This window comes from Orycteropus afer, unplaced genomic scaffold (genome assembly GCF_000298275.1).
Source record: "Orycteropus afer afer isolate SDZICR_OR568_19922 unplaced genomic scaffold, OryAfe1.0 scaffold00001, whole genome shotgun sequence".
Taxonomy (NCBI): domain Eukaryota; kingdom Metazoa; phylum Chordata; class Mammalia; order Tubulidentata; family Orycteropodidae; genus Orycteropus; species Orycteropus afer.
The window spans coordinates 27,411,478-27,436,657 of NW_006921588.1; the positions used below are offsets into that span (position 1 = coordinate 27,411,478).

At 38.5% G+C, this 25,180-nt stretch overlaps 1 protein-coding gene across 1 annotated transcript in view; it reads right to left on the bottom strand.

The window, feature by feature from the left end:
* The window catches only part of RAPGEF4 (Rap guanine nucleotide exchange factor 4), a 476,530-nt gene that overhangs the window by 141,919 nt on the left and 309,431 nt on the right, over window positions 1-25,180 (bottom strand). The window contains exon 6 of the mRNA XM_007941530.2: window positions 23,739-23,758. Coding sequence (XP_007939721.1) covers window positions 23,739-23,758 — 20 coding nt within the window. The remainder of the gene's footprint in view (window positions 1-23,738; window positions 23,759-25,180) is intronic.

A 25,180-nucleotide genomic window follows, 5' to 3' on the forward strand; every position in this document is an offset into this window, starting at 1 on the left:
TTGTCCAGGACAGATTTGCTAGTTCTTCTGGCAGTCCACGGTACTTTCAGTATTCTTTGCCAACACCACAACTCAAAAGCATCAACTCTTCTTCAGTCTTCCTTATTCATTGCCCAGCTTTTACATGCATATGAGTCAAATGAAAATACCCTGGCTTGGGTTAGGCGTACCTCAGTCTTCAAAGAGACATCTTTGCTCTTCAGCACTTTAAAGAGGTCTTTTGTAGCAGATTTGCCCAGTGCAATATGTCATCTGATTTCCATTGGTGTTGATTCTGGAACCAAGTAATATGAAATCTTTGACAACTTCAATCTTCTCTCCATTTATTGTGGTCCACTTGTAAGGATTTTTGGGTTTTTTTTTATGTTGAGGTGTAATCCATACTGCAGACTGTAGTCTTTAATCTTCATTGGTAAATGCTTCAAGTCATCTTCACTTTCAGCAAGCAAAGTGTGTCATCTACATATTGCAGGTTGTTAATGAGTCTTCCTCCAATCTTGATGCCGTGTTCCTCTTCATATAGTCCAGTGTCTCAGATTATTTGCTCAGCATACAGATTGAATAAGTGTGGTGAAAGAACACAATGCTGACACACTCCCCTCCTGATTTTAAACCATGCAGTATCCTCCTGCTCTGTTCAAACAACAACCTCCTGGTCTATGTACAGGTTCCTCATGAGCACAATTAAATGTTCTGGAATTCCCATTCTTGTCAATGTTATCCATAATTTGTGATGATCCACATAGTCAAATGCTTTTGCATAGTCCATAAAACACAAATAAACATCTTTTTGGTATTCTTTGCTTTCGGTCAAGGACCATCTGACATCAGCAATGTCCCTCGATGTCCCTCCTTCCATGTCCTCTTCTAAATCCAGCTTCTATTACTGGAAGTTCCCTGTCAATATACTGCTACCACTGTCATGGAATTATCTTCAGCAAGATCTTACTTGCGTGTGATATTAATAATATTGTTTGATAATTTCCACATTCTGTGGGATCACCTTTCTTTAGAATGGGTACAATATGGATCTCTTCCACTTAGTTGGCCAGGTAGCTGTCTTCCAAATTTCTTGGCATAGATGAGGAGGTGCCTCCAGCACAGCATTCATTTTTTGAAACATCTCACTGGGTATTCCTTCAATTCCTAGAGCCTTGTTTTTTGCCAATTCCTTCAGTGCAGCTTCAACTTCTTCCTTCAGTATCATTGGTTCTTTGTTGTTGTTGACGTTATGTGCCGTTGAGTCGGACCTAACTCATAGCAACCCCTCCTTGGGTTGCCAAGGCAGTATCACTATGGAAGTAGATTGCCCCATCTTCCTTCCAAGGAGTAGCTGGTGGGTTTGAACTGCCAGCCTTCTGGTTAGCAGTACAGTGCCTTAGGCACTATGCTACCAGAACTCCCTTTATTATATGCCATCTCCTGAAATGGATGAACATTGACCAATTCTTTTTGGTACCATGACTCTGTGTATTCCTTCCATCTTCTTTTGATGTTTCCTGAATCAGTCAATATTATGCTCATAGAATCTTTCATTATTGCAACTGAGGTTTGAATTTTTTCTTCAGTTCTTTTAGCTTGAGAAATGCTGAGTGTGTTCTTCCCTTTTGGTTTTCTAACTCCAGGTCTTTGCACATTTCATTATAATAATTGACTTGGTCTTCCCAAGCTGCTCTTAGAAATCTTCTGTTCAGCTCTTTTATCTTGACATTTCTTCCATTTGCTTTAGCTACTCTCTGTTCAAGAGCAAGTTTCAGAGTCTCTTCTGACATCCATTTTGGTCTTTTCTTCCTTTTCTATCTTTTTAATGACCTTTTACTTTCTTCATAGGTGATGTTCTTGATGTCACTCCACAATTCCCCTGGTTTTCAATCATTGGTGTTCAATGCATCAATCTTTTTTTTAGATGGTCTCTAACTTCAAAAGGGATATATTCAAGGTCATATTTTGGCTCTTGTGAACCTGTTTTAATTGTCTTCAGCTTCAACTTGCATGTGAACAACTGATGGTCTGTTCCACAATCAGCTCCTGGCCTTGTTTTGGCTAAATATATTGAGCTTTTCCATCACTTCTTGTCACAGATATAGTCAATCTGTTTCCTGTGCACTCCATCTGGTGAAGTCCATGTGTATAGCTGCCGTTTGTGTTGTTGAAAAAAGATATTTGCAATGAATAAGTTGTTAGTCTTGCAAATTTCTGTTATATGATCTCCAATGTTATTTCTATCATTAAAACCAAATTTTCCAACTACCGGTGATTCTTCTTTGTTTCCTACTTTTGCATTCTAATCACCAGTGATAACAGCACATCTTGATTGCACATTTGATTAATTTCAGACTGCAGAAGGTGGTAAAAACCTTCAATTTCCTCATCTTTGGCTTTGGTGGTTGATGTATAAATTTGAATAATAGTAGTATTAATTGGCTTTCCTTGTAGGCATATGGTTATTATCCTATCACAGACAGCATTATACTTCAGGATAGATCTTGAAACATTATTTGTGATGATGAATGCCACTCCATTCCTCTTTAATTTTCATTCCCAGCATAGTAGATCATACAGTTGTCTGATTCAAAATGGCTAAAACCAGTCCATTTCTGCTCAGTAATGCCAAATATATTGATCTTTATGTGTTCTATTTAATTTTTTACCACTTACAATATTCTGGTTACCAAGTGCTGCTCTGACAAGAATATACCACAAATGGGATGGCTTGAACAAACAGGAGTTTATTCTCTTTCAGTCTGGAGGCTTTAAGTCCAAGTCCAAAGTACCAGGCTCTCAGGGCTGGGTGAAAGCCTCTCAGCCTTGGGCTTCAGCTCTGCCACCTGCTCCCGGCCCACTGAAGCTAGAGGCTTTCTTCACTCAGACAGCAGCTGGCTGCTGAGACTGACAAGCCCAAGGCTGACAAGTAAAAAGGCATAGTCCTGATGTTACTAAACCACACGGCAGGCCATTAATTCAAGTCCATTGAAAGTTCCAAGGTCAGCAGAGCATGGCAGCCTGCTGAACAACGACATGGCTACATGCAGGGTTCAAGTGTGCCATAAGCTAGAGACAATTTCCAAAGCTGTTTCTTATATATGGGAAGCAGACCACGTACCCAAAGGAGCTACTCAGCTGCTCCAATAGATGCCACCACAGAGTTAATTACCAATCTCACCATGGGGAATAACTATATCCAGCTGCCCAGCCACTCAACCAGGCCCAGCCAAGTTGACACACAAATTTAACCACCACATCCAGTTTTCCTAGATTTATACTTCGTACATTCCATGTTCCAATTATTAATGGATGTTTGCTGTTATTTCTTCTCATTTTGAGTCATGAGACATCAACAAATGGAGGTCCTGAAAGCTTTACTCCATTCAAGTCATAAAGGTCAACTCTACTTTGAGAAGGCATCTCTTCCACAGCTGTATTTTGAGTGCCTTCTGACCTGAGGGGCTCATTGTCCAGCACTATATTGGACAATGATTCAGGGTCCTTCAAGTTTCCCAGTAATATATGAGACAGTGTTTCATAAGGTTTTCACTGGCCAATTCTTTGAGAAGTGGATGGCCCTTTCCTTCTTCCAAGTCTGTTTTCATCTGGAAGCTCCACTGAAACCTGTCCGCATGGGTGACCCTGGTGGTACTTGAAACACCAGTGGCATAGCCTCCAGCTTCACAGCAACATGCAAGCCACCACAGTATGACAAACTGACAGATGAGTGGTGGCCCACGGGGGTACAGGGTAAAAATTCTGAAACCACTACGCCTGTATACTGAAATTGAACCATTAAGCCAATGGATAGCAGATGATGGGAGCCAAGTTTCTCACTGTTGGCACAGGAGGTTGTAGACAAACAAGAGGAGAAGGCTAGAATGAGCCACATGGTAATGGATTAGAGTTAAAGAAATCAGTATGAACTCAGATTTAACTAATAAAGATACAGATGTATACATATACAAATATTTGTACATTTGTGTATATGTATGAGTTAGCATATACTCATACACTTCCTTACTCTGTCAGCTGAGAAAGTCTAGAAGCAATGACAATCCAGTAGTAGCAAGCACATGTAACACCCAGATTCTGGTTTCTAATACAATTCTCCAATAAAAAGAATCAGAGCTTCTTGGAGAAATGGCTGACCCTAGGACTAAGGCAGACAATATACAAGATGGGCCTGAAACATTATGTAGTGCCAGAAGTAAGTACTGAAAACATAAAACCCCAACACACACATACACACAGTGATGGGAGCATGTCAAAGGAAAACAGGAGGCAACTGAAAGAATTCTCAGTCGCCAGAGGTGAAATAGTTGAACAGCAAAACAAAGCAGTAATGGATTACAACCCAAAGTATAAAATAAATATCCATGAATTGATACCCATACAAATAAACAACCAAATAAATGCATAAGCAGGAGATGAGATGAATCTCCTGTGCAGAAAAATTCCAAATAATTTATGTAAATATCCTGTCCTATACCTTAAGTGTGGGCTGCACATAGGGACTTATTTCCAAGGAGCATAGTATAGAAAGGGAGAAAAAGAATACCTCACGTGGGGAAACCTGACAGCCAAATGATCAAGGTCAACATCGACAATGAAAGTCAGAAACAGTGATTCAAATGATGGCAGATTGCTCATCAGAAACCATGGAGGCCATGAGGAAACAGCACAACACAGAAAATGTTAAAAGAAAAGAACCGTCAACCCACAGTTTTATATCCAGATGAAGGAAAACTAAGAGTATTTGAAGCCAGCAGACCTTCTAAAAGAATTTCAAAGGAAATTCCCCAGACAGAAGGGAAATGATACCTGAGGGAAACTTAGTAGAATGAAGAACAACAGCTATGTAACTGAAAATATAATTCCAGAAATAGGAAAGAGATGGTGTGAAACCTAACTTCAACCAAAGACAAAGATGCTTTTTTTGAAAAATCATCACAGAGGAAATTCGTTCTTCAATATGACTGAAAGAATATTAACTAATAAAAATGACACTACTTAAAAAAATTGAAAACAGTAGAGTATAAAACTACATAAATAGTGTGGTCTAAATTTTGTTTCTATATGTATATTTGTTTATGTTAAATATATAAACACACACAGCTGAGGTGGTGGCATTTATGAGTGGTTTTTAAAAAATATTTCTGCTTCCAAATATTCGACTCACACACTTACATTTATGATTAGGAAAAGATAACTATTATTTAAAAATATCCACTATCTTGCTAGACTTCATTTAGACTTTTGGCATAAACACTTCCTTTTAGGCATAGGATGTAAACTTAAATGACTCATTTGAATGTAAATTGGCTGGCAGACTTTAAAGACAAAATCAAAATGATTTAAAAAAAAAAGAATTTCTGTAATATTCTAAGAAAAAAGGAATTGCTTACATCATATTCAGCACCCACATCTAAGTAGTACAAAGACTAACAAGATCAAATCTTAATTATCTCTACATCATAACTTGTTAAGAAGAGAGTAAAAAAAGAAAGCATGATTCTGATTGGATGGAATGCATGGAATTTCTAAAGCACAAAACTTAACAAAATCAAAGCTATTACAAAACGTGATGTCAACATGATTCTCACAAGGGCTTTTGTCCTATTTCTTCCTAAACAAAAGATAGAGACTAACTCAAAGGAGATATTGATTGCATTATGATGTTCTCTGAGCCCTTCAGGGGAAGGGAGCTGATGTCTTAACAGTCAGCTGCATGTGCATCTCCTCATTCCCATTCCCACTTCTGGGTTCAGACTTTCTGTTCATTGCCACAGCTGATGTCTCACCCACGCGGGCTCAGAATGCATACATCCCACATTGTACCAGCCAGTGTTCCTTCCCTGAGTCCCTGAGTTTTCCAACTGTAGCTGCTAAGGAAGAACCACTAAGTGTTGGTTTCCTGGTTTCCAGTTCTGGGAAAAGCAGAAAGAAGTAGAGCCTTTAGCTGCTCTTAGCGCAAGGCCAGTTCTACACATGTTCTTCCTGTGGAGTGGTGACATGAGCTCCCAAATTCCTCTCTTGTTTGCTTTTAAGGTGACTTTGAGGAGATTTTTGTCACTTATAGAGTCAAGAGTTACACAGTAACTTAGTAACTGAATTTTGGTGAAGGGAAGGAAGGCTGGGGCTGTTATGGATTAAACTGTGCCCCATCCCAAAAAATGTTGTGGAACCTAACCCCTATACCTGTGGCTGTTATCCCATTTGGGAATAGGGTTTTCTTTGTTATGGTAATAAGGCTATATCAGTGTAGGGTGTATCTTAATCCTAATGACTTTTGAGATAAGGAAAGAGCAGATTAGGCACAGAGACAAACAAGCACCAGTGGTGGAAAGACAGATGCTGCCTGCAGATTGCCAAGGAGCCAAGAAACAGAAGCTGAAAGAGACAAAGATTTTCCTCAGAGTGGCAAAGAGCCTTCCCCTAGAGCAGGTGTTCTGAATTTGGACTTCTGGCCTCCTAACTGTGAGAAAACAAATTTCTGGTCCTTAAAATCACCTACTTGTGGTATTTCTGGTAAAGCAGCACTAGCAAACTAAGATGGGGATAAATTATGAAACTGTTTTTTTCTCAGAAAGCATTTGGGTTCAAGTGATGTAGCTTCTACAGTATGTGAGGTATTCTGGCATTTATCTCCAATCTCTCACAGTTCCACATTCTGATCTAAATACCTGTTTCCTGATCTCTCTCCCCGATTGGGCTGACTGTTCCTTGCAGTCAGAAGCTAAGTTTTATCAGTTTTTGGATCTCCGGAGTCCAATAGAGATCCTGACTGGTACATGTTGTTGTTATAAGCTGCCTGTCCAGTTGGCTCTGACTCACAGTGACTCCACATAGGAGGCAGTTAGCAAATGTTAGTTAGTTGTAAAAGGATGACATGAAATACGGTCATTTTTCTACTATGAGAGAATTACCTCATAGCTTCAAACTTTATTAATTAGAAATGTGGGTAGGCTGGAAAAATTAATTTATTAAAGTAAAAAGAGGTTGTTAACCCATTTAGTAATGTAAGAAAATGTAATGAGAATGATTAAACTAATTAAGAAAACAAATTGTTTCAAGCAGGCCATAGCCATTTAAAATCACTCATTCATGTAGAAATAATTTGTGAGCTAACTTACAAATAATATCCATCAACCTATTCATTAAATTAGGTCTCTGAGGATGTCTATTAAGTAGTACTTTGTTAGCGTGATTCACTTACTATTTGTATATGAAATATTCCATAAATCAACCTTTTATTAAGTCTAAAGGTAATACCTGTGGTTATTTAGAGTTTACTTACAAACATAAATTCTCATAAAATCCACAAAGTATAATAGATGAGTGAAATAAACTTAATAAAATACTTGCAGGATTTCATTAATATTTTATTTCTTTTAGATATGTTCTCATTTCATTCATGCCCAGGCACATGCTACTGAGTATAGATACCCAACACTAATCTCATCATCACTATCCAAGCTAATGTTGGTTATTTTTAACTATTAATTGGACAGAGGTACAGTAAATATGAATGACACCACCTTGCTTGCTGAAAGTGACGAGGACTTGAAGCACCTACCTACTAATGAAGGCAAAATTCCACAGTCTTCAGTATGGATTACACCTGAACATAAAGGAAATGAAAATCCTTCCAACTGGACCAATAAGCAACATCATGATAAGTGGATAAAATATTGAAGTTGCCAAAGATTTCATTCTACTTGGATCAGCAATTGATGCCCATGGAAGCAGTAGTCAAGAAGTCATACAATGTATTACGTTGGGCAAATGTAGTGCAAAAGTCCTCTTATAACAAAGATGTCACTTTGATGACTAAGGTTTGCCCAACCCAAGCTCTGGTCTTCTCAATCACTTCATACGTATGTGGAAGCTGGACAGTGATAAAAGGAAGACTAAAAAAGAATTGGTGCCCTCGAGTTGTAGTGTTGGGAAAGAATACTGAATATACCATATACTACCAGAAGAACGAACAAATCTGTCTTGGAGGAAGTATACCCAGAATGTTCCTTAGAAGTGAGCATGGTGAGATTTTGCCTCACTTACTTTCGATATGTCGTCAGGAGAGACCAGTCTCTGGAAAAGGACATCATGCTTGGTAAAATAGAAGGTCGGTGAAAAAGAGGGAGACCCACAACAAGATGGACTGACACGGTGGCTGAAACAATGGGCCCAAACATAGCAACGATTGTGAGGATGGCAGAGGACCTGGCAATATTTTGTTCTGCTACACATAATGTTTCCATAGGTTAGAGCCATCTCAGTGGCGCTTAACAACAACACAGAAGACTAATCACACTTCATTCCTGGATATTGTCTAGTACAAAACCAAACCAAACCTGTTGCCATCAAGTTGATTCTGACTCATGATGATCTCACATGTTACGGAATAGCAACACTCCATAGAGTTTTCTTGATTGCAATCTTTGTGGGAGCAGGTGATCAGACCTTTCTCCCAAACTCCCAAATCTTTAGGTTAGTAGTCAAGTGTAAACTGTTTGTGGCACCAAGGGACCTACTCTCTAGTACCGTGACCTTCAAACTAAGTCTCTAAACTCCTCTACCCTTGGTCTTCCCTTTCTCCATTGGTGGCAGCTGCATCCTTCCACACGTTTAGGCCAAAACCCTTGAAGTCCTCCTTGTCCCTCTTTCTCTCACACTCTACATCTAATTCATCAGAAAGTCTATGGCCTCTGTCTTCCAAATCCATCCAGAATGTGCCAACTCCTACCACACAACGCCTAATGTGATGCCATCATCTCTATCTCTCTATAGAGTACCACACTAGCTACACAGAAGTCAAAGAATTTCATAAAATTGCCATTTAAGGAAAAAAAAAAGGGGGGGGATGGTTGGGACCAGGTTTGCTGGTCCAATAGAGCCTGGTAGAACCACTGAGACTATGGCCCCTAGCTACCCTTCAGGTCTGGAATTGAACCCACACCTGTGGTTTCCAGCCAAACAAAGTACAGGCATGTGAGTTGAACATTTACCTCAAGTAGACACATGCCCTCGAGAGACCAATCGTGGGAGAAGGAAGGGCAGCTTATGCACAGGGAGACAGCTCAGGGGGCAGGAGAGTATGAAGGGATAGGCACTGGGAAGTGGTACCATGGGGAGGAAGTTGGAGGGGAGCTGTTGCATTGTGGTAAACTGTGGTCAATGACATGAGACAAAGTATATGTGAACTGCTGTATCGAGAGTGAATTTGCTCTGTAAATCTTCACCCAAATCACAATTAAAAAAAAATTGCTATTTAAAACTATTTTAATCCCCATCTGCTTATTTATGTGAACAAGATTTCCCAGCACTTACATATATAAAAACCAAGGTTGTTATATGTTATGTCGTTGTTGTTATGTTTGCCATTGAGTCAGAGCCAACTCATAGCAACCCCTCCTTGGGTTTCTGAGGCAGTATCACTATGGAAGTAGACTGCCCAACATTTCCTTCCAAAGAGTGGCTGGTGGGTTTGAACTGCCAGCCTTCTGGTTAGCAGTCAAATGCCTTAGGCACTATGCTACCAGAGTCAGCCCCCAACTCTTGGTAACCCCATCTCATGCACAATGGAACAAACTATTGCCCAGTCCTGCACCATCTCCAGGATTGGTTTATGATCAGATCTTTGTGATCCATAAGGTTTTTACTGGCTGATATATGGAAGTAGGCTGCCAGTCCTTTCTGCCTAGTCTTAGTCTGGAAGCTCTGCTAAAACCTGTTCAGCATCATAGCAACATCCAAGGCTCCACTGACAGACAGGTGTGGGATCTGCATGAGGTGCACTGGCTGGGAAAAGAACTCAGGGCTCCTGCGTGGAAGGCAACAATTCTACCACTGAACCATCTCTGTTCCAAAAAACTAAGGATAAATTTACTAACTCATTTTTATAAAGCACCAGCCAAGCCACTCAGTGATGCATTTCCAATAACAATTTGTTTTAATGTTTCATAAATATTTACTGATAGAAGTGTATAAAATCTTTACTGTATTTTCATAATTTTGTACTACTGTCACAACTCAATCCAGAAGAAAACTTTTAAGAGAGTCTTTTGGCCACAGGAAATTTTAGGGTCTATCCAGGGATAAAGCTCAGAAGGCAGGAAGAGATAGGAAAGAAGGATGAATGGAAATGGTAAACACAGGGAGCAAATGGGAACAGTGCTGCCACATTGTGGGGATGGCAATCAATGTCGCGAATCAAAATGTGCATGAGATGTTGAATGAAAAACCAATTTGCTCTGCAAACTTTCACCCAAATCACAATAAAAATGTTTTCAAGAAATTTTGAAAAGAGAAATTTTAAAACATGAAAATAACTGTTTATACATATAAGAGAGTGACCAATAAGGACTTTCAATCAGAACACACTTTATTATATGATAAAATTCTACAAAGGAAACAGAATAGAAATATGATTTAAAGTAGCAAAAGAATTGACATAACATTGTCAACTATTAAAGAAGAGCTTATTGATGTATTTTTTAAATGCTGAGTAACAAATTGTTACCCACAATGCCTAACTCACTCTGGTCTAATATACATAAGCCAAAAAACCAAACTCACTGCTGTCTAGTCGATTCCCACTCATAGAGACTCCTCCTTGGGTTTCTGAGATGATATATCTATGGAAGTAGATTGCCCAGTTTTCCTTCTCAGGGGTGGCTGGTGGGTTTGAATTGTCAGTCTGGTTAGCAGTCAAATGCCCTAGGCACTATGCCACCAGAGCTCACAATACTCATAGTGGTGTTGTTGTTGTTATGTGCCATTGAGTCGGACCTTACTCATAGCGACCCCTCCTTGGGTTTCTGAGGCAGTGTCACTACAGAAGTAGATTGCCCAACCTTTCTTCAGAGGAGTGGCTGGTGGGTTTGAAATGCCAGCCTTCCGGTTACCAGTCAAATGCCTTAGGCACTATGCTACCAGAGCTCTCTTAAGCATCCTATAAAATTTACTGATTATTTAATAGATTGACTTCTGGGAATTTTTTTTTTTTTTTTTTTTTACTTACAGGATTAGAATCAAGTATCTTTCTATGGATTTGCAGACTAGACACTACCTCATTTAGGAAAGTCAAATATCAACAACATATTAGAATGGATATTCATATGAACAGGTAAATGATTAAATTAAAGAATGAGTGCAATATTTTGACAAATTTGGATGTCCCCAAGCCAGGCATCTTACAAAACAAAACAACATTTAGTATTTAAACTTCATTTTTATCCAAACATTTTATGCCATTTAACTGAACTTCAGCTTTTGACTGCTAACCAGAAGCCTGGCGGTTCAAACCCACCAGTCACTCCCTGGGAGGAAGGTTGGGGAATCTACTTCCGTAATGATATCGCCTCGGAAACCCAAGGAGGGGTCCCTATGTATCAGATCCTACTCGATGGCAGTGGGTTCGGTTTAAGGCGAGACATGCAAAGGCACTGGAATGACCACCAGGGGGAGCCCAAGTGTTTTTCTGGACACACAAGACACCAAAGAGAAAAAGGAAAACAAAATATAAAGCTGAGAGGCGCAGGGGTGGTGTGTGTGTGTGTGGGGGGGGGGGGGGCGGATATTACCTGTTTCAGTCATTCATTAAAAGAATATCTTATTGAATCACAGAACTATTTTTGCATTCACGTTACAAATCCTTGTACTATGCAGTTGCACACTGCAATGCTCTGACACAAGCGGAGAATTGGTTAATCATAATACAGTATTAAGAAAACTCACATACCCTACAACTAGAAGGTCCAGTGTGGACTGCCATGATAGCAACATCCATGAGTCTCTGCTGTGTCCTAAATAAGCCAGGCGCCTCTCCAGTTTATCTTTGTGTCCCTTCTCTCACTCTCTGTCCTAGTCCATCTTTGTGGTCAACTTTGGAGGAAGTTTAGGGTGTGGTTTCCTCACTTTATCGTGATTGGGCTATCAAATTACAGCACCAACCATGTACTTGATGTGACTCTGGAATTTTTCATTCTCCTGGCCGAGCCAAATTGTAACCAACATTAAGATGGATAGCTCTCTATTTGGCATCCTGAAGTCTGGTCCCAACAGCATGCAAAGGGACCTCTATAAGCCTCTGTAGACCTACTGTTCATGTAAACCAGAATGCACAGGGGAACGTCAGTGATCCCCCTATGTTACAGTAATATTCTGTGGCTATAGAATGGGCTGTGACTTTGTTTAGAATTAAGCTCCAAGACAGCAATAGTGTTTTATGTTTGAGAGCAGTGTTAAGTTTTCAAAACTACTCCTCACTTTATCTCACTGATCTTCCAATAATCTTTTTTTTTTAGGTTAGGGATCACCATTTTATCAATGAAGAGTGCAAAGCTCAAGCAACTTGTTTAGTGTCACAGGCTACTAAGTGTCAGGGACAGAAACTCTGATGGACATGCACTTATGGGGACATGAATTGTAACAATGAATGAGGATTGGACTCATTCACACTAATGTCTTCTGAGAGAGAGAGAAAAAATTATTCTTCCTTTTCCCTCAAGTTCCTAATGAAAAGCATGACAGAAGTAAATTCAAAGACTTATTAGTAGCACTTGTATTTGTCTATTATTTTCATGGTACATTTTTTAAAGTTTCTTTTTCATGTTCGGATGGGGTCATTTTACCATGCATGAGAATAAATCAACACAAACAAATTGAATTCCACAAGGTTAGGTCGTGGGCCGAATGCTGCTAGATTTAACAAGCTTATTAATGCCTTGGATATGGAATCAAAAGCATTCTTATTAAATTTGACAATAACACCAAATTGGGTGGGGGTGGTTGGCACTTAAGAGAAGTAGATTGAAATTTAAAATGACCTTGACAAACTGAAGAAGGAAAAAGAGGGCAAAATTCATTAGAAAGCTGTGCAGAGCACTTCATTCAAAAGGGGAAAAAAACAAAACAAAGGAGAACAACAGAAATGAGAGAGCACTGACTGGGCAATTATAGCAGAAAAAGAGCCCGAGATCAGAGTGAACAATAGGCTTCAAAGGCATCAGCAACCTAGCTCTGTCTTTCTTTTATTTTTTTTTAAGGCATGATATTGAGAGGTGTGAATAGGGGAAATTCAAGCTAATTCACCCTCTATATTAAAAATAGAGCAAGCTTTAGTAGGGGAAAGGATGTTTCATTGGGACCCTGACATGCCTAAAGTTTGGAAGCTAGGTTTTGGTAACTTTGAAATAGAACTTTAATAAGTAGAGTATCCAAAATTATTAAAGTTGTTCATTTTAGCTCTGATGAACTCAGCCTCAGAAGAGAAAGTTCTGGTACTCTATTCCTTTGTTCATACAACGCTCTTGGATATTACCTTTCACTTGGGTAATATCTACCTTCCAGCATCCATCCACACAACGATTAATTACCTCCTTTGTGAGGCCTGCTTGGAACCCCTCCCCTTCTCTTGAGAGAATTACACAAATGTATGTGGTTATAGGTATAGTCATGTCTATGTGCATGTATGTGTGTGCACATACCTGTGTGTATATGTTTCTCTCATCCCCCCGTGAGTCTCCACATGGCATATACTAGGGGTCAACACTGGCTTAGCACTTGACATGCATTATCTGATTAATACTTTTGGTGGCACCTTGGAGTGAGACTCTACTATTATTCCTATTATGTAGATAAGGAAACAAAGCCTAGTAACTTGTCCACATTTACATGGTAAGTGAGAGGCAGAGCTGGGACTTTAACTTGGGTCTGAAGAACTCCTTAGCCCCATTATAACTGTGACACTCTGCTGAGTACATGTGCACCTACAGTATACCTTCGTTGTATTTATGTGTTCCCATATCTACTGGACTATATCTCCCTGCTTTATTTACTTTCAATTCCTGTACAGGATCTGACATTCAAGAGATGATCAATAAATGTTCATTAAATTAAAGGTGTCAAGCAGAAGATAGCATATTCTATGAATGTTTATGAGTAATTCTTGGATTGTAGGAAAATAAAAAATAACACTAACCTGAAGTAAAGAGGGTTTAAACATTTATAAAAACTAGGAATAAGGATTCTGAATAATGCTGGATCATATTACAATTTCTTTTAGGGAACAGAAATAGTTTTACATATATACATATGTATGTGTATGTGTCCATTTGCACATATGTCTGTCTATCTCTCTATCCATCCATCCATCCATCCATCTATCTATCCATCTTCAATGTAATTTTACCTAAGGGTAAAGAGAAGGACAACAGCATATTTTAATATCGATGGGCACAGGGGAGCCTGCCTGATACAATATTGTTATTAGAAAGGAATCTAAATCCTAAATGACCTGTAATCACTAATTTATCCAATCTGAGGACCCTGCACTTTCTTTCCTAAACACAAGAGATATTTTACAAGCAATTTGGTCTTAATTTCTCAAAACCAGAACAATGAAAATTTAAATACAACAAAGATTAATGATACTGCATATTTTATTCTCACAGTAAATTGAGATAACAGGTTAGCATTCCAAAGTAGCCATTGATGAACTTAATTGCCTTCTGTATAGGATAAGATATTTCTGAAGACAGCAATACACTCTCCCACAACTTTGGAATCAGCAGTTTTGTGTATTACTTTAGTATGACATCATGTCACCGCCCCTCCCTGCAATGGATCTGGCTCCGGCAGCAGGGCCAATATTGAACACTCTCATCTCAAGGCCAGGCCATTTTTTAAAGTGAGAGCAGGACGAAGCTGCTGGCTAGGGATCAGGGAATCTCTTTTCTTTTATCTATTAATTTTTAACATGAAACACTATATAACTGGGATATAATCAGTTAAATTTTGATGACAGAAAAGATTAAGAGAACCTATTCAAAGCAGGTTATATGCTATAACTCAGCTACAACCCAAGAAAATAACCAGCATGGCAACATTAGAAAGTTCCATTTCATTAAAGACATATGTAATTGTAAAGAAACTAAAATTAGAAATGAGAAAGAATCACCAAATGCAATTGTATTATTATAAACATACTTCTAAAATATGTACAAACCATCACCCAAATACACCCCAATACTTGTCCTTTCAGCAAGCAACTTCCACTGCAAACACGTCCTGTAAAAAATGCCGAGAACATTCAGAAGCAACAAACACATGGCATAATTAGCAAGAGAAGAAGGATCAGGTTTCCAGAGGGTTACCTTAGGAGGTTACTTTTACTATCTAGATGAAGGAAAACTCCACATCAATTTAAAAATTCAATCAATACACCACTGCTGAAGCTTCTGAGAGAGAGATGGCACAGTCAGCTTTTAAACAGAGTAGAGGAACAAGATGGAGTAAAAAGGAGAAAGAAAGTCAACAAGGACATTTGGCTCCATAAAATGGATAACTCACAAATACAAAAACAAACATTTCTTCAGAGACTCCAGAGCTGAACTTGTCCTTGGCACCTTCCACATGAAGTCACTGGGATTTTCCAGGAGGTGGGGCAAAGTTAGTGTTGCCTTGTAACCACACTTTGTAATAGGCCAACTCAAGAAATGAGTATTTATACATTACACAACTCACAGGATTGGGCCAGCAACACTGCTACATCTAATCTCCCCTTGTGATAAGCAATGTGTCCTTCAGAACCAGAACAAGCAGGATCAGGACTTTCTAACAATCTTCAGCATTTTGTTGATGTAGAGCTTTGTCCCATCGGTTAGTGACACATGTGTTCTTTTAGAGTGGTGACAGAGCTAGTTAAACCATTCTCACCGTGGAAAAGAGAAAAGTGGCTGTCAAGGCTAAATCTGTGAACCCTGACCAAGAGGTCTTGATAAATTTTGGAAGTGTATCAGTCATGTTTTAAAGCAGGTATTTAAAAATTATTCCACACAAGACAGTTGGTTTGGGTTCAGTAGGTGTTCTAAGCTGAGCTGGCATTGAAAGGCTTTATATGATTTTATGAGATCATCTAAATTTGTCATATTAAGTTTGTTTGTAGATACACAATTTTCTTCTCTTCATCTGGCCAAGAAAATTACACCATCTTAGCCAACTGTGGAAACAAGACTGAGCAATCTACTGCGGTAAAGATTTACCACCTCAGAAAGCCAGTGGGGGTCGCTGTGAGTCGGAATTGCCTCAACAGCAGTGCTTTTTTTTTTTTTGGTAGCCAGTCTGTAATGGTAAAATAAGATGATGCCATATAATAGATGGAAAGTTTTCTAATTTGTTTGCTCTAACCTTGAAAGAGAAAACAATAAAGATAAATGTTACTATATTTCCTAAAAATTTCTAAAATGCCTAACCTTTTGGCCCTAAACAATTACTTGCTTCTTATTGTTCTATTGCCCTCTTCTTAACAAGAACAGTTTTCACAGATGGTATAAATTATTTCCTTATCATTAACCTTTTAAAGCCTTATGTCTTGATTACATCTCTAAATAGGATTCTTTCTATAAATGACCCACGGTTTTCAAGTTTGAGAAACTCTTGCTTTAAGCAATATTCTTAAAATGAGACCTTATAAGGTTGGGCAATCCTACTTCCGTAGTGATACTGCCTCGGAAACCCAAGGAGGGGTTGCTATGAGTCAGGGCCGACTCGATGGCAAATAACAACAAGAACAACAACAACAACATAGAACCCAAAGCTTGCTCATTGCTAGTCGGTAACATCAGTTCTTTTAAACCTTGGGAAACTCTCTGAGCTCGGAATATGGTCACGTTTTATGTTAGGAAAGCACTCCTCAATAGGAAGCTTGCTAATCACACATCCAAATACAAGACCCACCTAAAAAGGGGGACCTCAAATAATTGTTTTGGAGTCAGAAAAATGGGATAATTTCACAATATTCCCCCAACTAAGTCTCTTTCATTGGCTCTCTCCCCACAGAGGAAGAAAAGTTTAAACTTCTAAAACTACAAAGCCTCATAGAGTTCCTCTCTCAAAAGGATGCAGCACGATACACAATTAAAACTACCTAAGTCACAAAAAATTATAACAAGATTGATCTTTTGAAGGGCAACCAGAACATTCTATTTATAGAACTTTCTTATAATTATGATTTTTAACTTCTGTTTAAACATTGTCAGGTATGGCATTTATGGAAGAGGAAAAAAGCATAGATCAAAGAAGAGAAGAAATTCCGTATAAAACAAACAACACAAAACAACCACAGCCCAATCAAAAACATCTACTTGCTTTATTGGCTCCATGGCTGTTTTTCTAATATTTCCTCAATTATTTTATAGATTCCCATGTCCTGTGTCATCTAAAGTTAAACCATGTTCCTATCAATTACAGTAAGTAGTAAACAAAATAATCCTGTAAGTAAGCACCAGCCCATTTGTTTCTAACAAAAATGCAATTTATGGAAAGAATTTTTTTTTTTAATGCAAGGTAAGAAATGGTCTGGAAATGAAATACAGCTGGCAAGACAGCTAAACGCACCACTTATTGAGGTCTGCATATTTGATTAAAAGTTAAACACATTGATTAACAAAATTAAGAGTAGTTGCTGGAAAGGAGAATATATTCTGTCTACAAAGAATCTGTTTGGCCCTGAAACAATAGTCTTGGTGTTTTCATTTCAGTCCATAGACATGTTATTGCTATTTAAAAACATAAAAGGAGTATATATAATATTGTCCAGCATGTAGTTAAAGAAGATAAAAGATAAAAGAAATCATCTTAACACAACTTGTCTCTTATAAAGGACACATTTCAATTACCTCCACTTTAAGGCTCTTAGGTTTCTTTTATCTTTCTGCAGCCTCAACTCTGCTCATGCATGTCTTTTATCTCATTGACTTTGCTTTGACTGATGGCATTGGAAAACTTTTCTAACAGCACATGGTGACGTTACATCTACTCTATTTGTTGGTAGAGAAAAAGTGTGCTTTTCTGTTTGCTGGAGAATTTGAGTTAGAATAATATATAAATAAAGCAAACCTATTTCTGTCGAGTCATTTCTGACTCCTGGTGACCCTATAGGACAGAGTAGAACTGCCTCATAGGGTTTCCAAGGTTGTAAATCTTCAAGGAAGTAGAATGTCACATTTTTCTCCTGCACAGTAGCTGGTGGATTGGAACCACTGACCTCTGGGTTAGCAGCCAAATGCCACCAGGGCTCCGTGACTTAGAATAGGTCAAGTAAATACAAATAAGTGTATAATGTGGCTAATACTGGGAGAAAGCCTGGCCAACCCCCCAATCTGTTAATAGCTTATTGTATCTAACTTTCTGAAAACATCAAATTCCTGTTTTGTTGCAAAGTGAGATTCATGGTGACAGCTGTTAGGCTCTCTGCTTAAAAGGTTGTGTCTGTCGTCCCACTGCAGGGAGGGTGTCCAACCTAAAGGTCACTGAGTGCCTAAGAGAGACAGGGCTTCCTTTTGAAGCCAAGGACATTTTAGACCTCCCAGGGCTTAGACATAATGTGTGTGTTTTCCACAGAACTGATGGTCCCTTGATGAGGAAGGTGCAAGTCCTTTTATCATCTTTATTGGGCTAATGATCCGCATATTTGTTACTGCATGCTTTGGGACATCCATGTCAAAAATGGTGGCAAGATCGGTTTGTTACTTCAGACTCTATAGCTTGTTGCTTTAACCTCTTAATCATGACTGGAACATCATGGCAGTAAATGGTCCTAAATATCTAGCGTTTTACTCAACACACGAAGATATTCAACACAGCAAAAGATTGTTGGAAAAGTTCATTGAGGAAAGGTATTTCAAGGGGAGTCATAAAGACAAAAGGACTTTATAAAGACTAGGGCACTTTTCAGAGGAAGAAACATAGCAAGAAAAATCATACAAGGTTTGAAAAAATAAAGGTTAAAATAATAGTCTTCTTCACATTTACAAGCTTTATTATACTGATCGTCTGTCAGCTTGTTATACTGTGGTGGTTTGCATGTTGCTGTCATGCTGGAAGCTATGCTTAGTATTTTCAAATACCAGCAGGGTCACCCATGGTGGACAGGTTTCAGCAGAGCTTCCAGACTAAGGCAGACTGGGAAGGAGGACTTGGCGACCTACTTCTGAAAACATTGGCCAGTGAAAGCCTTAGAAATAGCAGTGGAACGTTGTCTGATGTAGTGTCAGAAGATAAGCCCCCAGGTAGGAAGGCACTCAAAACACCACTGGGGAATTGCTGCCTCCTCAAAGTAGAGTTGACCTTAATGATGTGGATGGAGTAAAGCATTGGAAACCTTCATTTGCTGGTGTGGTATGACATAAAATGAGAAGAAACAGCTACAAAAATCCATTAATAATTGGAATGTGGAGTGTACAAAGTATGAATCTAGGAAAATTGGAAGTCATCAAAAATAAAATGAAACACACAAAAATCTACATCTTAGGCATTCTCAAAAACAAAACCCACTGCCATCGAGTCGATTTCAAATCATAGCGACCCCCATTTGGTTTCCAAGGCGTAAATCTTTACAGTAGTAGATTGCCTCATCTCCCTCCCATGGAGCAGCTGGTGGGTTTGAACTACTGACCTTCTGGTTAGCAGCCAATGTCTTACCCATTATGCCACCAGAGCTCCTTACATCCTAGGCACTAGTGAGCTGAAATGGATTGGTACTGAGCAATTTGAATTAGACAAACTTATGGTTTACTATGTTGTGAATGACAAATTAAAGAGGAATGATATCATATTCATTGTCAAAAAGAACATTTCATGATCTATCATGAAATACAATACTGTCAGTGATAGGATGATATCCACATACCTACAAGGAACAGGAGTTAATATCATTCTTATTCAAATTTATGCACCAATTACGAATGCCAAGAATGAAAGTTGAAGGTTTTTTACCAACTTCTGCAGTCTGAAATTGATAAAATAAGCAATCAAGATGTATTGATAGTTACTGGTGATTGGAATGCAAAAGTTGGAAACAAAGAACAAGGATTTGTAGCTGGAAAGCATGGCCTTAATGATACAAACGACACCAGAGATTACATGATAGAATTTTGCAAGACCAACTGACTATTCATTGCAAATAGTTTTTTTTAAATAACATAAATGGTGGCCATCCATGTGGACTTAACTGGATTAATACATAGGAATGAAATTGACTAAATCTATGGAAAGAGACAATGAGGAAGCTAAATATCAATCAGAACAAGGCCAGGGGCCAACTGCAGAACAGCTGTCAATTGCTCCTATAAAAGTTCAAGTTGAAACTGAAGAAAATTAAAACTAGTCCAAGAGAGCCAAAATATGACCTTTAATATATCTCACCTTCAATTAATCCAAAAATGGATTCAATGCACTAAACACTAATGACTGAAGACAGACAAGCTGTGGGATGACATCAAGGACATCATATATGAAGAAAGCAAAAGGTCATCAAAAATCAGGAAAGAAAGATAAGAACAAAATGGATGTCAGAAGAGATTCTGAACCTTGCTTTTGAACATAGAGTAGTGAAAGCATTTGTAAGAAATGACAAAGTAAAAGAAGTGAACAGAAAATTTTAAAGGGTAGCTCGAGAAGACAAAGTAAATTTTCACAATGAAATATCCAAAGACCTGAAGTTAGAAAACTGAAAAGGAAGAACACACTTGGCATTTCTTAAGCTGAAAGAACTTAAGAAAAAATTCAAGCCTTTGGGTTACAATACTGAAGGATTCTATGGACAAAATAGGAGCTCTGGTGGCACAGTGGTTAAAGCATTCGACTGTTAACCAAAAGGTCAATTTGAACCTAACAGCAGATCCACAAGAGAAAGATGAGGCAGTCTGCTTCCATAAAGATTTACAGTCTTGGAAACATGATGCAGGCAGTTCTACTCTGTCCTACAGGGTCACTATCAGTTGGAATCAAATTAATGGCAATGGGTTTGGTTTTGGTATGTGCAAACTACTGAATGAGGCAGGAAGCATCAAAAGAAAATGGATGGAATCTCAGAGTCACTCTACCAAGAATGGTTGATGTTCAACCATTTCAGGAGGTAGCACGTGATCAAGAACCGATGGTATTCAAGGACAAGTCTAAGCTGCACTGAAGGTGATGGTGAAAAGACAAGGATCTAGGGATTGATGGAAAACCAACTGAGATGCAACACTAGAAGCACTCACTCATCCATACCAATAAATGTGGAAGACAGCCACCTGGCTAACTGACTGGAAAAGATTCATATTTGTGCCCATTAGAAAGAAAAGTGATCCCACAGAATGCAGAAATTACTCAACAATATCATTAATATCACAAGAAAGTAAAATTTTGCTGAAGATAATTTAAAAAATGATTGCAGCAGTACATCGACAGGCAACTGCCAGAAATTCAAGCCAGTTTCAGAAGAGGTTGTAGAACAAGGGATGTCACTGCTGAGGTCAGCTAGATCTTGGCTGAAAGCAGAGAAGATTAGAAAGATGTTTATCTGTGTTTTACTGACTATGGAAAGGCATTTGATTGTGCAGATCATATAAAATTATGGACAACACTGGGAAGAATGAGAATTCCAAAACACTTCATTGTGTTCCTGAGGAACCTGTACATAGACAAAGAGGCAGTTGTTTGGACAGAACAAGAGAATAGTGCATGATTTAAAATCAGGAAAGGTGTGGATCAGGGCTGTATCCTTTCACCAAACTTATTCAGTTTGTGCACTTAGCAAATAATGTGAGGAGCTGTATTATTTGAAGAAGAATCTGGCATTAGGATTAGAGGATGCCTCATTAACAACCTACTATATGCAGGTGACACAACCTTGCTTGCTGAAAGCTAAGAGGACTTGAGGCACTTACTGATGAAGATCAAAGATTACAGCCTTCAGTACGGATTATACCTAAACATAAAGAAAACAAAAATCCTCACAAATGGACCAATAAGCAACATCATGATAAACAGAGAAAGTATTTAAGTTGTGAAAGATTTCACTTCACGTGGATCCACAATCATCGTCCACTGAAGTAGCAATCAAAAAATCAAACAATGTATTGCATCAGGAAAATCTGCCTGTTCAGAAACACAGATGTAACTTTGAGGACTAAAGTGCACCTGACCCAAGCCATGGTATTTTCAATTGCCTCATATGTATGTGAAAGCTGGACAGTGTATAAGGAAGACAAGAAGAATTGATGCATTTGAATTATGGTATTGGTGAAGGATACTGAATATACCATGGACTCCCAGAAGAATGAACAAATGTGTCTTGGAAGAATTACAAGTAGAATAATCGTTAGAAGCAGGGATGGCAAGACTTCATCTCATTTACTTGGAATGTGTTATCAGGAAGGGGAGAAAGACATCATGCTGGTTAAAGTACAGGGTCAGCAAAAAGAGAAAGATCTTCAATGAGATGGATTGACACAGTGCCTGCAACAATGAGCTCAAACACAGCAACAATTGTGAGGATAACACAGAACCTGGCAGTGTTTTGTTCTGCTGTACAGAGGGTTGCTATGAGTTGGGATGACTCCATGACATCTAACAAAAACAACACTGTATTAGTATGTATGCTTTCCAAAGATTATCTCACTTAATATTTATACTGGCCTTCTGAAGTACTCACTATTAGCATCCATATTGTAAAGATGAGGCAAGGATTTTTAGCATAAGTTACTTGTGCAAGGCTCCGCAGCCAGTGAAGTGGCACTGTTAGATCTTGAAGTTAAGCTTGTAGTGGAACAGCGGTGGTACTTTAGAACCAACGTTCAGAAACAAGGAAGACCTAAAAGAGCTAGAGCCAGATCTCAGACAAGGGAGAGAGAAATAACCTGAATTTAATAAAGATCTCTCTCCACAAACACAGGACAAAAAGAAGGGAAAGGGTTAACAACTCTGTAACAATACCACTTGGGTACAGCAATCAGGGAACATAGTCATGAGGTGATGAATCTGAGAATCTATCAAGCGCTACTATGTGCTTCCATTGTTGTTGTTCTTAGCTCCAATTCATAGCCACCTTACGTATTCCATCATTAACCTTTCCATACTATTGAGTAAATCTAGATTCTAGTTAATATAATTAGCATTATTTACCCTCAAAGATGATGTAACTAAACTAATGTCATTCTTCGAATGCATGCTGGGCACAGTTTCTTGGTGAAATGTTTATCCTAAAACTTCTACTCTCTTAACTGGTTTCCCTAAACAATTATAGTTATTGATTATTTTTAGTTTCCAAAGAGAAATATTGACTTTAATGAACTTGGAAATAATTAGACAAATTCATCAACTGACCCTAAGTTTAATATTTCCTATTCCTACTAGTGAAAAACAACTAATTTTCTATATGCTGTTAAGGTAATTATTTGTTCTACTACCAGTATACATCCTGGGGAAAATAAAATACTTCGCAATTGTACTACTTATCCTACAAGTACCTTTCTTCAGATTAGTTAATGACATGGACATATGATGATTATGTCATAGTAATCAACTTCCTCCACTTTATATTTCTGAGGGACTCAACAAAAATGCCAGAATAACATTACCAAACTCCCAAAAAACAGACCCACTGCCATTGAGTTGATTTCAACCCATAGAGACCCATAGGATTTCCAAGGCTGTAAATCTTTACAGAAGTAGACTGCCTCATCGTTCTCCTGCAAAGCAGCTAGTGGGTTTGAACCATTGTCCTTCTGGTTAGCCTTAACTCCCTTAAGCACCATGCCACCAAAGCTCCTTAATAAGATTAGAAAATTAGAATATAAGAAAATATGTATTGCTTTATTAAGTGGGAACAAAGATCTGCCTTTGCTGGTACGAATACTGTGATTATTTTTTTTTACCTTATGAGTGTTTTTAGAAGCTGGGTAGACAGAGTAGTTACTTACATTCTCCTTGTCAGGAATTCCTAAAAGAAGAAAGAGAGAGACCATGAATTGTAACAAAACTTGTACAATGGGACTCTGATTTCACTGAAATATTTTGCTGACCCAAACCAAGTAAATTTTAGTGTTTTCAACTTCTGTTTCAGTAAAAATTATATAATGCTGGTACAAAAAGATAGGAGCACTTACAAAACCTATAACATAAATAGATCAATGAATCAGGAGATGGGCTTGTGCCCAAACAATAAAATGTGTGAGTCTATGCTTTACTTATGCAGAGGATAATACATCACTGATTCATTCACACACTGTTAGAAACTAATTGCTCTCCCTTGGGCACCAAACACTTAAGATTTTGGACAGATATGGCAGCTCTTAAGTAGCATGTTCTGCATTATTACATTGCAAACCATCTCACACTGCTCCAAGCATTGGAACCTAGAGGCAAGCCTTGCAGGAAAACCACCAGAACACAACTTCCACTTTGGGCAAAGCAAACCCCTGAGGACAAGAAGTCAGGTCTGAGCACTGTAGTGGCCATTTCCACAGTATCTAAGTCTTCTAAGCTAACAAATTAATCAATTACTCATTCTCTTAATTGTTCATTCATTTACAAACATTTCATGAGGATCTACTATAGGCAGGCCTTGCCTCCTTTTCACTTCCTTTGGGGCTGCTACCTCTGACTGACATGGTAAGAGTGGCCACAGTGGAAGTCTACACCTCAGCAGAGTTGAGTGCACCTAATACAGGGGACGCACGTGGCCTAACATTGAGAAGATAGAAGCACAGGTGGTTTTTGTATGCTGCTTGCACCTAGCTTCAAATCACTAGAACAGCGGGTGTAGTTTGCAGTATAAAATACAGTATGTCCCAATTCTGAGGAAACATAACATTCTGTGCTTACATAAGGGACCAGGAAGGATTTACAATATCGGTATTAAAAAACTGTGCCATCAGGCAGCAGTACAGTATGAGGAGTAGCAAAAATTTCCTTCTTTGGAAATGTTTCTTAAAGTTTTAAAAACCAAACTTGGACAGCGCCAAGGCATGAAAACTCAGGCAGGAAGTAGGGGACAAAGGATTATCCTTTGAGACAGAGAATATTAATGGGCATGTTTGCCATCACTTGCTAGATCTGTCAGAAAGAGTAAGGTTGGCCTAACATCAGCATCCTGAAACTCACTGTGAATCCATCCATCCATCTAACCAAGTAACCAACAACCATTTGAAAGAACTAGTTGATTGTATGAGGAGATTAGGGGAAAAAAATGCTAATTGATTCTGACTCATGGAAATCCAGGTACATCAGAGTACAATTATGCCCCATAGGTTTTCAATGGCTTCTGGGTGGACTTGAACCCCTAACTTTTCAGTTAGCAGACAAATGCATTAACTTTTTGCACCATCCAGAGACTCCTCTATAAGGAAATGTTGTTGTTGTT